Here is a 14158-nt window from a genome sequence, read left to right as displayed (position 1 = left end):
ATCAGAAATCTCATTTTGTTGGGAGATTTACCCTCCGTAGTACACCTCACTGTATCTTGTCAAAGATCCACAAGCAGTCTGGGCACAATTATAGTTTTGGCCTGCTTGGCCCCACTAAACCGATTTCTTCCTCTTTGACTCCATCCTTTCTCTCTGTCCTGTCCCTTCCCATCTTTTTCTTTGTGCCCTCCACATTGGCTTTTTCTGGTTTTCTTTGCCTTAACCATGAATATCCAATATTTCTACACTTCTCTTCCACAGTATTCTGAGAGCCCTGCATTTGAATAAAGATCTCTTCATTTCCCCTGAATTGACTCATTCATCCAGCTGAATTCATCATCGCCTTGCACAACTTCTCTTTAAACATCACTAAAGATATAACTATGGGATTTGGTGTGGGCTCGATATTTGATGCTCCTTTGTGGGATAGTGCTTCATGCACTCAAATTTTTTTTTAAAAGATCATGGCTTTAGCTGCTATTTTCCACCTTCATGTGGTCCATCTTTGACTTTTGGGGAGAATCCAGATAAAAATGCATGTAAGTTATCTCATCAATACCTTCCTCCTACTTTGCAGTTTTTAAGGACTGCATTCTTTTCTCACATAGGTGCCTCTGAAATCTGTCTTTTTAAACCTGGGCTTTAACTCTGCCGTACTTGACTAAGTCCTTAACTGCATCTCATCTTTTGCGTACACCTCTGCTCTCACTCTGCTCTCACGGTAAAAGCTCTTTATGTCAGCCTCCACAATCAACAGCTCAGTTTTGATGACCTCTGCCAGATTCAGCAAGATTCTACCACCCTTAGATCTTTATCTTCTTTTCAACATTTTTAAAGGGCATTTTCTTTCTAAATCGTAGGCCCTCTTCACCTCCAAGCTCTCACCTGTTATTAAAATTTCCATGCAGCTTCAGATGATACCACACCTATCTTTTTACCTCTTTCCTTCCCACCATTCATCGATCGAGTCATTCAAATTAAGCAGTAATTAACTTGCAGTTAATAGACAATAGGTGCAGAAGTAGACCATTCGGCCCTTCGAGCCTGCACTGCCATTTTGAGATCATGGCTGATCAACTACTATCAATACCCGGTTCCTGCCTTGTCCCCATATCCCTTGATTCCCCTATTCATGATACCTATCTAGCTCCTTCTTGAAAACATCCAGAGAATTGGCCTCCACTGCCTTCCGAGGCAGTGCATTCCAGACCCCCACAACTCTCTGGGAGAAGAAGTTTTTCCTTAAATCCGTCCTAAATGACCTACCCCTTATTCTCAAACCATGCCCTCTGGTACTGGACTCTCCCAGTATCTGGAACATATTTCCTGCCTCTATCTTGTCCAATCCCTTAATAATCTTATATGTTTCAATCAGATCCCCTCTCAATCTCCTTAATTCCAGCGTGTACAAGCCCAGTCTCTCTAACCTCTCTGCGTAAGACAGTCCAGACATCCCAGGAATTAACCTTGTGAATCTACGCTGCACTTCCTCTACAGCCAGGATGTCCTTCCTTAACCCTGGAGACCAAAACTGTACACAATACTCCAGGTGTGGTCTCACCAGGGCTCTGTACAAATGCAAGAGGATTTCCTTGCTCTTGTACTCAATTCCCTTTGTAATAAAGGCCAACATTCCATTAGCCTTCTTCACTGCCTGCTGCACTTGCTCATTCACCTTCAGTGACTGATGAACAAGGACTCCTAGATCTCTTTGTATTTCTCCCTTACCTAACTACACCGTTCAGATAATAATCTGCCTTCCTGTTCTTACTCCCAAAGTGGATAACCTCACACTTATTCACATTAAACGCCATCTGCCAAGTATCTGCCCACTCACCCAGCCTATCCAAGTCACCCTGAATTCTCCTAACATCCTCATCACGTCACCCTGCCACCCAGCTTAGTATCATCAGCAAATTTGCTGATGTTATTTTCAATGCCTTCATCTAAATCGTTGACGTAAATTGTAAACAGCTGTGGTCCCAATACCGAGCCCTGTGGTACCCCACTAGTCACCACCTGCCATTCCGAGAAACACCCATTCACCGCTACCCTTTGCTTTCTATCTGCCAACCAGTTTTCTATCCATGTCAATGTCTTCCCCCCGATGCCCTGAGCTTTGATTTTACCCACCAATCTCCTATGTGGGACCTTATCAAATGCCTTCTGAAAATCGAGGTACACTACATCCACTGGATCTCCCCCATCTAACTTTCTGGTTACATCCTCGAAAAACTCCCAACAGATTAGTCAAGCATGATTTACCCTTGGTAAATCCATGCTGGCTCGGCCCAATCCTATCACTGCTATCTAGATATGCCACTATTTCATCCTTAATAATGGACTCTAGCATCTTCCCCACCACCGATGTCAGTTCTCTGAATTTATGTATGGATTCATCATTCGTGGTGTGGACTCCCATACAGCCAAACTCAAATGACTGCTTTGGGGAGCACTGGTATTTGGTCTGCAGGAGCAGCTCCAAGCTCCCAGTTGCTTGCTGATTTAATTGTCCAACCTACTTGCATTGTGACCTGCTTGTGGCCTCCTGTACTCTCATATTGATGCTCGATGTAAGGTTGAAGAAGAATACCATGTGTAACTGAGAGCTGGCCATTTCTGCAGTAAATGATCCTGGCTCAGTTTTACTCCTTCCATTAGTTTAGTCTCTGACATTTGGGATGGATTTAGCACGTTTTCACACCCCTTTGTTAAAAGACATCAAACTACTGAGAGAATTCAGCAGGTCGAGCAGTGTGTGTGTGTGTTTGAGGGAGGGGGGTTGTAGCATTTGATAATTTTCAGGTCAAGAGCCTGAATCAGGACTTGGTCTTATCTCCTTTGTCTGTAACTCATTCCCTCATTACCCTCAGCTCAGCTCAGCTTTTGCTCTGCTTTTCCCTTCTACTAACTGTTCCAATTGACCCCCCCCCCAATTGAGTGACCTTTGCAACTTAACCCATGACTTATTTAGACCTGCCTTATCAGAGAGATTCCCTTTGTCCTACCCATATTTCTTCCACCTTCTCTGCAATGTGAAAATAGTTTCCTTTTCCAGTTCTGATGCAGGGTCTTGAACCTGAAATGTTCATCACTTATCTTACTGCAGAATCTACCTGGCCAGCTAAAAGTTTACATTAAAATATTTTTATTTCAGATTTCAAACATCTGCAGCTTCTTTTATTTTCACGGGATTTATATTTGATAAGTAATGAAACATGCTCTATAATTAGCACTGGAACTGTTAATGTTAATTGTTTGCCTAAATGTAGACTGAAAATACAGTTTCAAAATGTATGTATACCTTTGAGAATGCACTCTAAGGATGGATTTGTAGCCTGCAAATTTCAGTGTATACTGTAAATGTGAAGTTGATTTTGCTGGAGAAAAATGAGATTACTTGCTTTCTTGAAAGACTGAGTTATAGACAACCGGAATGAGGTGTACTTTAGTGGCAGTGCAGGTTAGTAAGGACATATGAATGCATTGGTATATTGGGATTTATTTCTAGCAATAGAAACTGAAAAGATATATATATGAGTGTGTGTGTGTGTGTGTATATATATATATGCAGTATATATGTGCAACTGGTTTAGTCAGTCAGAGATGTGAATAATTATTAAAGGCTGCCGTTTTTGAAGATGGTGCAAAATAAAGGTCAACTGGGATGACTGATCACGTGCATCATAAAACTTATAAGCAAGACATTTTACATGACTTAAGTTCAATTGTGGAAAGGAAAACAGATGGACTTGAAGTAGAACAGAGAGTGAGCCAGGTGCCAGGTTTCTGACATGAGCTGAAAATGACTTGAAACTGGCTGCCAAGCATCCTTTTTATTCCTTCTTGCTAGCAGAGTCTACACTGCAACCTCTGTCAGCCTTTTCCACAGTTCAGCTTTAACTTGTGTTTGCTTGTTAGAGCAGTTTCCAATTAAATTTAATATTAAAGGTGGCTACACACAGTACTTAATGTATCAGAAAAGTCCTGGATTTGATTCAAATCTCTGCCAAGTTTATCTCGATCTCCATAAATGTTGCTATCGTGAACATGTTTACATTAAGGATTTTAAATGAGATGCTTTTTTAATAAGATGCAATTTTCTTCAGTAGTAGAATGTTTTGAAATTGATACTTAAGAAATGTTGAGTGACATTGAATATTTTTCTATCAAAGAATGTAAAACCTTAGTAATAAATGTTGTTGATTAGATGCAATATTCCATTAAATGCTGTGAGAAGGGAGTCAAATCACTCAAATGTGAAAACTGAAACTGGCATAATTTTCAAAATCGTAGCTGATTTTTTGTTGTGTTGAATTTTTTTTGACATTAATATTAATGAAAATGAAAAGATGTTTGCCTCTTTGAGCTTGCATTTTTGAATATTTTAGAATTCAATATATAGCTTAATTTTGTTTTGTTTTTTGAGAAATAGCTTTCATTTACATATTGAGACTTTATCTATTTAGTGATATAGATATCTGGATCCCAGAAATCGATCATGGTGAACTTCCTACAGATTGGTGGGATCGGGAGGCTGATAAATGCCTTCTTATTGGAGTATTTAAACATGGTATGTAATTGCATTGTTTATTAATACCCCAGTCAAAGTGTGAAATGTAAATACTTAATGTGTCACTCCATGTTCCAAGTGTGTCACTTGGAATAGCTCCAAGTGCAGTTCTAGGTATGTTTAAGTTAAATCATAATTTTCATGGGAAAAAAACATTATCTTTGGCAATAGGAGGAATGCAAGCTAGTTTCAGTCCTGCAGGATGATGTCCAGCCACTATTACAGAAAGGTTTGCATATTGTGGATGTTGGGATGAAGATGCAAGGCCTGGGGTTTGAAATGGCTTAAATATCAAGGTTAGAGTGGGTGAGGGAATTATGAGGTAAATAATCAGATGAAAAATTGTAGCCATAATTCATATTGATAAAAAAGTTTATAAATTTAAAGGTCAAATATTTTATTTGAAAATGGGAAAATAAATTGCAGAATAAAAATAGGAAAGGATGGAAGTACTCATTGTGTTGGCGCGTGGCCTAGTGGATAAGGCATCGGTCTAGTGATCTGAAGGTCACTGATTTGAGCCTCAGCTGAGACAGCGTGTGTGTCCTTGAGCAAGACACTTAACACATTGCTCTGCGATGACATCGGTGCCAAGCTGCTTGGGTCCTAGTGCCCTTCCCGTGGACAGCATCAGTGGAGTGGAGAGGGGAAGCTTTGCAGCTTGGGCAACTGCCGGTCTCCCATACAACCCTGCCCAGGCCTGCGGCCTGGAAACCTTCCAAGGCGCAAATCCATGGTCTCACGAGACTAACGGATACCTATAACTCATTGGGCCAGATACCATTCATGGAAGGACAAAGGAGCTATTTTCAGTTATTGAGGTTGGATTTTAATTGCAGTGAGGATTGGATTTTATTGTGAGTGGAGTGGATAGCATAAACCAAGTGGCAGGTGTCATGACACTCAACTCAACATTAAGCTTGTGGAACAACATATAGCCTGTTGGAGGAAGTGAATGGGTCAAAGGACATCTATATGGGTTTTTTTGGGGGGGGGGGTTGGGAGGAGGATCATTGAAGTTTCAGGAAACTTTGCATCAGGTCAGTAGAAACACAGAAGAGGAGCAGTTTGAGAAGGTCTCACAGAGCTTCCACACAGAAATTTGAAGACTGAACGGAGCTGTTTAGCAATTTGGGAGTTCTGAAAGGAATGGACTTTTCAAAGAGTGAAGAGGCAGATGTGCTACGATCACCAAATCCATGTTGATGGCCTTGAGATCTGTAGTCTACTGAGAGATGGATCTGTGGCTTTCAAGACCGGTGCTCCAGAATTATTCAAGAAGATCAGGTATGGCCAATTGAAGGCAATCTTAGAGTGAAAAAACAATTCCAATTGAGGCAAGAGACAGAATCGGATGCACATCAGCTCTGGCTGTATTTGCAGCCCATTCCTTCCCACAAGGTGAAACCTAAAATCATGAATGGCATTGATGCTTCACTCCCAGATGAACTCAATGCCTTTTGTGCACACTTTGAAAAGGAGAATAAAATGATATCTATTTGAAGCATAGAAACATAGAAAATAGGTGCAGGAGTAGACCATTCAGCCCTTCGAGCCTGCACCGCCATTCAGTATGATCATGGCTGATCATCCAACTCAGAACCCTGTACCTGCTTTCTCTCCATACCCCCTGATCCCTTTAGAACCGGCCTCAACTGTCTGCTGTTGCAGAGAATTCCACAGATTCACCACTCTCTGTGTGAAGAAGTTTTTCCTCATCTCGGTCCTAAAAGGCTTCCCCTTTATCCTTAAACTGTGACCCCTTGTTCTGGACTTCACCAACATCGGAAACAATCTTCCTGCATCTAGCCTGTCCAATCCCCTTAGAATTTTATACGTATTCTCGCAGCATCTGGTGACCCTGTGATCTCTGTCAACGTCAGAACATCTTTGAAGAAGGTGAACCCTCAAAGCATCAATCCCTGATGTGGTTGGGCTCTGAAAACCTGTGCTAACCAACTGGTGGGGGTGTTCAAAGACATCCTCAGTCTCCCACTGCTGCATTTGGGGGTTCCCACTTGCTTCATAAGGATGACAATCATACCAGTGTCCAAAAAGAGCAGGGTGAGCTAACTCAATGACTGTGACCCAGTGGCACTCACATTTACGAGGTTGGTCGTGGCTAGAATCAACTCGTGCCCAAGCAAGGACGACCTGCTGCAATATGCCCATTGCCACAATAGGTCGTCGGGCTATCCACTTGGATCACCTGGACAAGAGTAATGCTTCCGCCGTGATGCTGTTTATTGACTACAGCTAAAACCTGGGCCTCTGTGCCTTCTTTTGCAACTGAATTCTTTACTTTCTCACTGGGAGACCACAGTCTGTGTGGATCAGAAATAACATCTTCTCACTGACAGTCAACACAGGTGCACCTTAAGAATGTGTGCTTAGCCCACTGCTCTGTTCTGTCTTTATATTTATGACTGTGTGGCAAGGCGCAGTTCAAATAACATCTATAAATTTGCTGACGGCACAACAGTTGTTGGTAGAATTTGAGATGGTGATGAGGGGTTATACAGTGGTTGTGTCGTGTCGTAGCCACAACCTTGCACTCAATGTCAGTGTGCCCAAGAAATTGATTGTAGACTTAAGGAAGGGGAAGTCGAGAGAACATACACCAGTCCTCATCGAGGGATCAGATGTGGAAAAGGTGATCAGTTTCAAGATCCTGGTTGTCAGCATCTCCGAAGATCTATCCTGGGCCCACCATATTGATACAACTACAAAGAAGACACGACAGTGGCTGTATTTCATTAACAGTTTGAGGAGAATTGATATGATACCAAAGGTACTCTCAAATTTCTACAGAGGTACCATGGTGAGCATTCTAACTGGTTGCATCACCCTCTAGTATGGAGGGCACACTGCACAAGATAGGAAAAAGCTGCTGGAAATCATAAACTCAGCCAGGTCTCTCATGGGAGCTAGCCTCCCCAACATCCAGAGCACCTTCGAAAGGCAATGTCTTTAAAAAGGTGGCATCCATCACTAAGGACTTTCATCACCAAGACATGCCGTCTTCTCATTGTTACCATCAAGGAGGAGGTACAAGAGCCTAAAGAGACATAATCAAAAGTTTCAGGAACAGCTTCTTCCCCTCTCTATTTACACTACTTGTTTATTTATATGTATACCTATTGTAATTTATTGTTTTTATTACTATGTATAATGTACTGCTATTGCAAAACAATAAATTTCACTACATATGCCAGTGATAATAAACCTGATTCTGATTCTCACAGAAATTGGTGAATATAAGATGCCTAATAAATGTGAAAGTTATTAGATTAAGATGGGCAATCCTCACGGTGATCTGAGGGAGGATGAAGTTGAGAACAGAAGTGCAAGAAATGAAACTAACAGCTGAAAGATCTGTAACCTATAAAATCTCAGCTTAGGAAAAGACTTATTTGAATCGAATTGACCTAATGTGTAAAATGTGATAAATTCCAAGTTGAACAATTTGTTTTTTGCCTCTTGTTGAAATACTTAAATGCTTCTGGTTGAATGACTTGGATGCTAGGCACAATACTTTGAGAAACTCTAATAATGAAGGATATCTTCCAAATGCTCTTTTTATAATTATTTGCAAAATGCACCTGTTTCAATAATTTAAAATTCAATCCATGTTTATGTTACTAAACTGCAACTATCTCTGCTTCCAGCTCTGCTCCTCTTGTTCTGCTTCTCTGCTCTAGCCCTGTATTGGAGTGAATAGTAGCTTAACCTTTGCTATTAATCTGTATAAGTGCCTCCTGGGCTTTTTTCCAAGTAGTATTTCACAAATGTCAGCACTGAGACTTTCGCATTCCCTGTTGTGGAATACTGTCTTGTTAACTCTGAACCACTGGGATGCAGAACAGCCATGATGTATACAAAGAGCAGTTCCTAATCATAATCCAAATTCACTCGAGGTCACAGTGGAATTCTCTAGTGTGTGTCCTGACTAGGGGGGTAGACTGATGGCTTATAAAACCTTTCATGATTACAATTTGGCTTGAGGCTCAAAAGTACTTAAGAACAATGTGTCACAGTGCAGAACCTAATTGAATTATGCTGTTTTTGGTTGACTGAGGCAGTATTGCTTGTGGTCCAACTGAAGCAAGTCTAGCCTGATAATCATTTTCTCAGTTTTTTTTTCTGGAACATGCAAATTTTTTTAATGTTCTGTATTAATTGAAGCGCTATAACTAGCTCAAAAGATGCTGATAATTTCCCCTTATTTTAAGACTAATTTTTTGGTTGGCCAATTCCCCTGAAGTTTTGCAGTTTTAATTGGTTATACACAAATTTTGTTAGGGGAATTATTGTAAAGTCATTAGACCAGAAGATATAGGAGCAGCATTAGGCCATTCTGCCTATCAAGTCTGCTCCACCGTTCCATTCCACCAATGACTCCATCATTGTTGCTATATTGTTTCACTTCTCTGTTCCCTTTCAGTAATTAGCTTCAGACTTAAATACCTTGCAAAGTATTAAGTGAGTGTTTATTTCAGTATTAATTCTTAATTTCAGAGGCAAGTATATTCAAGAAAATGTCAAACTGTAATTATGTATTTTACTGCAAGTAATTATGATCAAACTGAGGTAAACTGAATTATTGAAATCATAACTTTTATTCACTTCAATTTCCAGGAAATGTTTTTTATCCGTGTGCATCAATACTTTATTCTGCAAAAATTGATAAACTGTGATCTATATACAGTTATGTTCACTGATTAAAATGTGGTTTTAAAAATTTGCGTTTTTTGTGTAGGCTATGAAAAGTACAATTCTATAAGGGCAGATCCTTTATTCTGTTTCCTGGAGCGAGTAGGAATGCCTGATGCAAAGGCCATGGCTGCTGAACAGAGGGGAACAGATGTGCTGGCTGACGTTAGTGATGGGTAAGTTGTGCTTTTGAGAACCTTTATAATCCAGCACATACCCCTGCCACCCCCCCAAATCCCCCAATCTAGTATTCAATAAGCAGTGGTAGCATCAAACCTATGACTTCTAATTAATGCTGCTATTTCAGTGTTGATTTTGACAGAGAAGAAGAAGATCCAGAATATAAACCTGGCCGAATTCCATTCAAAGATGAAATGGATGTGAGTATTGCTAATGAACCTATAAGCTTCTTGTTGCAAGATTTGATTTGAATTATCTGATTTACCTATTCTTGTTGATAGGAACATGTACTAATATTTTGAAAGTACTGCTTTGAATCTTTAAGTATTTTCCACTTCATAAACTTTGGAATAAGGTGTAACAATCCTTGAGAAAATTATGTTTCAAAAATATTAATAGCTAATTCTTTGCAGGAATTTGAGAATTCACCACAAGATGACAAGGATGAATGTGTGGATACTGTGAATACAGGTGAGGTCTTGTGATAAGGATGAGGGAATTATTGAAACATTCTGGTAACCAATGACTCGTGATCCCAGGCTTAGACCAAATGAGTTTACATCAAGCAGTCAACCCTATACATACATGGAATTCACAACTGTTGTTTACAGATGTTTTTCCCTAGTAATTTAAATTATTAAGCCTGCATATGTTTGTGTGGAACCCTTAGCTGAATACCAGACTACCTCAGAGCTTAGCTTGTCAATTGGAATTACTTTGGATTTAATTAACTCTTTGATTCAATTGTGCGTAAATCTAAAATACTAAAATCAAATTTTCATATAACAGCTTCTAGTTTTGTATTGTTGCAAGAATTAACAAGGTGCAATAATGGAAGATTAAAATCCTAAACTTTAATATAATCCTAGTAAATTTTCTTGCTGTTAATCTGTTGAAGAGTTTAATTCTTTCTTTAGTTTCCTTATTTCAACAAAGAGCTGAATCTGATACAAGCACCTTAAACCTTGAAGCTGTGGTATCCTGACAGAAATCTCAGCTTTTTAATGACAAAACGGATAGTGGCGGTGAGGTGAAGTGAGGAGAGAGTGTGAGAAAATGAGGAGAAAAGTAGGTGGGAAAGAAGACCTAAAGTGAAATGAAAATGTGAAATCGGAATAGGCTGTGATGTGCATAAAATAAATATCTAAGTTAAAATTGCATAAATAAGTTAACATTGTATCAAGGTTATTGATAGACATGTTGTATAATTTATTGTAACTTTTGTGTTCAAGTACATGAGCCAAAGCTGAACTTGTAGGCCAAAATAGTTTCTATATTTCTGGTAAGTCAAAAAAATAATGTGGCTACATGGATAAATGAGATTGAAGTTATTTATGTACAATTTTATAGCGATCTGATAAACAAACTTTCATAAGAACTGCAATTCAAATGGGATTCATTTTAACATCAAATGAGGCATTATTTTTGTTCGAAAAATGCTCTCTTGATTTTCTTAGACTTAATTTGACTTGAATGTGTAGCCCAAGGTTATTAGAGAACTGTCTGCAAAACTTGTTACAAGTTTTGAAATATGAATTAAAAACAAGAATGCTATTGCAAGATGTCAAGCAGAAACCATAAGCTGGATGGTATGGGTGATATGTCAGAGGATTGCTGTTTGTAGCTGGTGTAATCATGATAAAAAAATTCCATAGCTAAGGAAAGATTGAATCACCATATAATTGGTGCGCACAAGCATGTGCATTGACCAAACTTCAACAAAATGCAGATATGTTGTGATTTTAAATTCACTTAGTTTTGCTTTAGTTTGGCTTCATATTTTGAGTTAATTCATGTACAACATTTTTATTAAAATGTGTAAATAAGTTAAAGCTGTGTTATAAATTCATATTAATCGAATCATTAGTACTTTGATATCAGTACATATTTAATAAACATTTAAATGAGTTCCACTTAACTCAAATAAAGCAAAAACTGCACGAACAATAGTAGAATAGATTTTGGATTTGGGTTTTGCTTGGTGATAATACAGGATTTAAGCAATCCACTGATTAGGCATGAGTAGCATTACTGAATATAATGTTTTTATAGACAAACAACCTGATCAAGATGATGAGTCGGATAAACTCTATTGGCCCAGCACCTCAGTTCTAACAACACGCCTGCGCCGGCTTATCACAGCTTATCAGCGCAGTTACAAGAGGGAGCAGATGAAATTAGAAGCACTAAACAAAAGTGACCGTCGCAGACGTCGGCCAAGAGATGAAGTGAGAGCTCGGGAGGCAGAGAGAAATGCAGCCATATCTGAGAAGCGTCAAAGGTAATACCATGAATTATGCACTTTACTCTATTTCCAATGTATATATCAAGGTTTGGAATACTTATCTGTGACGTTGTCCAGCTCTTAATGAAATGTATTGACAGTAAATAATTCATTCTAAAGTTTTGGAATCAGAGATCCCCAGACTGCAATTTTTTTTCAAGGAAGCTGTTGGATAGAGAAAATACTTTTGAGAAGAAAACTACTTCTTAAGAACAGAAAACTTTAAGAAATCTCAAAAGCAAATCATGCTGAGCATTACAGTAATCCAAAGTAAAGTGACACCCAAGATAAAACTGAAAATAATTATAAATGACCTTGTGGATTTAGTAGAAATTGGTTGTGTAGTTCTTTCAGTAAAGACTAGGAAAATAAACAAAAGTCAGGTTTTCAGTAATGGGTATAAGTTATAAAATAATATTTGAGATTCAGCATTCTAACAACATTAGAAATGGGTCCATTAGTAAACCATTAATTCCTTGAATCAAACCAAACATTAAGAAAAATCTTCTAAATCTTCTTTCTCAACTCCCATCTTCCCACACTCCTCCCTTAGAGTTTCCATTTTGTCCAGCAATATTTTAGCTAGTACCTCTTAAAACAAAGCTGTAAGGAAACATGGTTTTCTTTTGCTTTATGCTATCTGTGCCTGCATTCTAGTCTGGACTTATTCACTCTGTGAATATCGTTCAGTTCTGTTTTAATTCTTTGAGAAGAAATCAATGAAACTTTTAAAGCCTGCAAAACTGATTTCCAGTTAGTTTTCATGGCAGATATTGCATCAAATGTTAACTTTCAAATAATTAATTTTCATAGTCAATTTTAGATCAAAGCCCAGTGGCACTGCAGTGAATCACTAGTCTATATGCAAGGGTTTGTGGTTTTGCTAATAATGTTAACTCAAAAACTTATCCCTCTAGAAATTGGGAGAAGCAAAACAGTGACCAAGGTGGAAAATCTGGAAATGTTGTCTCCTGCCTTATACAAGACAAAAAAAATCAGTGTGGATTTCCTGCTCTTGATACCCAAAGAGCTTTATTGTTTTTAAAGTTCAGCATCGTTGCAAGGCACAAAGAGTAGCACCACCAACAGAGTTTCAGTCTAGTTCACGTCTAGTTTTTATTATCAATTCTGTGGAGTAAAAATTTATCTCACCATCTCTCAGTTGATATTATCCAGTATCATTGGTACTTTAGACTCTTAAAATGCAGTGCAATTAAGGTTTGAATAAAACATACAATATCTTAACACTAAGCTTTCCTGCTGTTCCCTGAATCTTGAATGGACAGCTAAAGCTTTTTCTTACTAACTCAATGTACTTGTATGTCGATCTGCCTGAATGATATGCAAACTGAAACTTTTGTCTGTACCTTAGCACATGTGACAACATACCAATATCAGTTAGTTCCCACATGACTTCAATGTTGAAATGCTTTTATCAACATATCTTTGTTGTCTAGGTGGACTAGGAGGGAGGAGGCAGACTTCTACCGTGTAGTATCAACCTTTGGTATAGTTTTTGATCCAACGAAGAAGCAATTTGACTGGAGCCAATTCCGTGCCTTTGCTAGACTGGATAAAAAGTCTGATGATAGTTTGGAAAAGTACTTCAGCTCATTTGTGACAATGTGTAGAAAAGTATGTCGTATGCCTCCTAATCCAGATGAAGGTAAGATGTTACTATGGTGACCGGAAGCAAGCAGATGATTAAGGCACAATGTATAATAAAAACAAAATGCTGAAACACTCAACAGGTCAAATAGCAAATATGAGAAGAGAAACAGTTGATGTTTCAAGATGGCAAACCTGACTGATCCTTTTTTTTAAGGTAGTGGGAGGGCTGAAATATCTAATCAGGTCACATGGTTAAGGGGCCATTAGAAAGTAATGATATTTTTTGTTGTTGACAAGCAGGGCTATAGGATATGCCCAGCAGATCAAGCTGTAGTAATGGAGAGTGGCAAGTTGCTATCATAGATGGATGATTTTGGTCAGAAATTGTCAAGTCTGATTAAGATGTACTGTTTGACCTGAGTGTTTCTAGCACTTTCTGTTTCAAATTTTCAGCATTTGCAGGGTGAAAGAAATGAATAGCGTTGTTTCTCTGTAGATCAAAAGAAATGATGACAGAGGTAGGCCATACAAGACTCTCAGGGCTGCTCTGTCATTCTACAAAATCATTGCTGATGCAGCATCTATTTCAGTATCATATTTTTGCCCTATTTCCATGTTCTCCAACATCCAGAAATCTGTTGAGGCTGGTTTTGAATGTAGGCAATGGCTATGCCTCTTTAATGCAGCTACCGGCCAGTTTTAGTTAATATTTTTATATGTATACTCACATCATTATTATGCAGGATTTTTGCTGTATTGCAGAAATGGAACATTATTCAGGTAATTTGAGTTTTAAA

At 38.6% G+C, this 14158-nt stretch overlaps 1 protein-coding gene across 5 annotated transcripts in view; it reads left to right on the top strand.

Moving 5' to 3' along the window:
• Positions 1 to 14158, top strand: part of chd7 (chromodomain helicase DNA binding protein 7) — a 228198-nt gene that overhangs the window by 185705 nt on the left and 28335 nt on the right. For all 5 annotated transcript variants that reach the window (XM_073041862.1, XM_073041857.1, XM_073041872.1 and 2 more), the window contains exons 25-30: positions 4470 to 4573; positions 9333 to 9462; positions 9594 to 9666; positions 9880 to 9937; positions 11519 to 11747; positions 13208 to 13416. In XM_073041862.1, the coding sequence (XP_072897963.1) occupies positions 4470 to 4573; positions 9333 to 9462; positions 9594 to 9666; positions 9880 to 9937; positions 11519 to 11747; positions 13208 to 13416 (803 nt within the window). The remainder of the gene's footprint in view (positions 1 to 4469; positions 4574 to 9332; positions 9463 to 9593; positions 9667 to 9879; positions 9938 to 11518; positions 11748 to 13207; positions 13417 to 14158) is intronic.

This window comes from Hemitrygon akajei, chromosome 1, assembly GCF_048418815.1.
Source record: "Hemitrygon akajei chromosome 1, sHemAka1.3, whole genome shotgun sequence".
Lineage (NCBI taxonomy): Eukaryota > Metazoa > Chordata > Chondrichthyes > Myliobatiformes > Dasyatidae > Hemitrygon > Hemitrygon akajei.
This window is presented reverse-complemented; position numbering and strand designations above follow the sequence as displayed.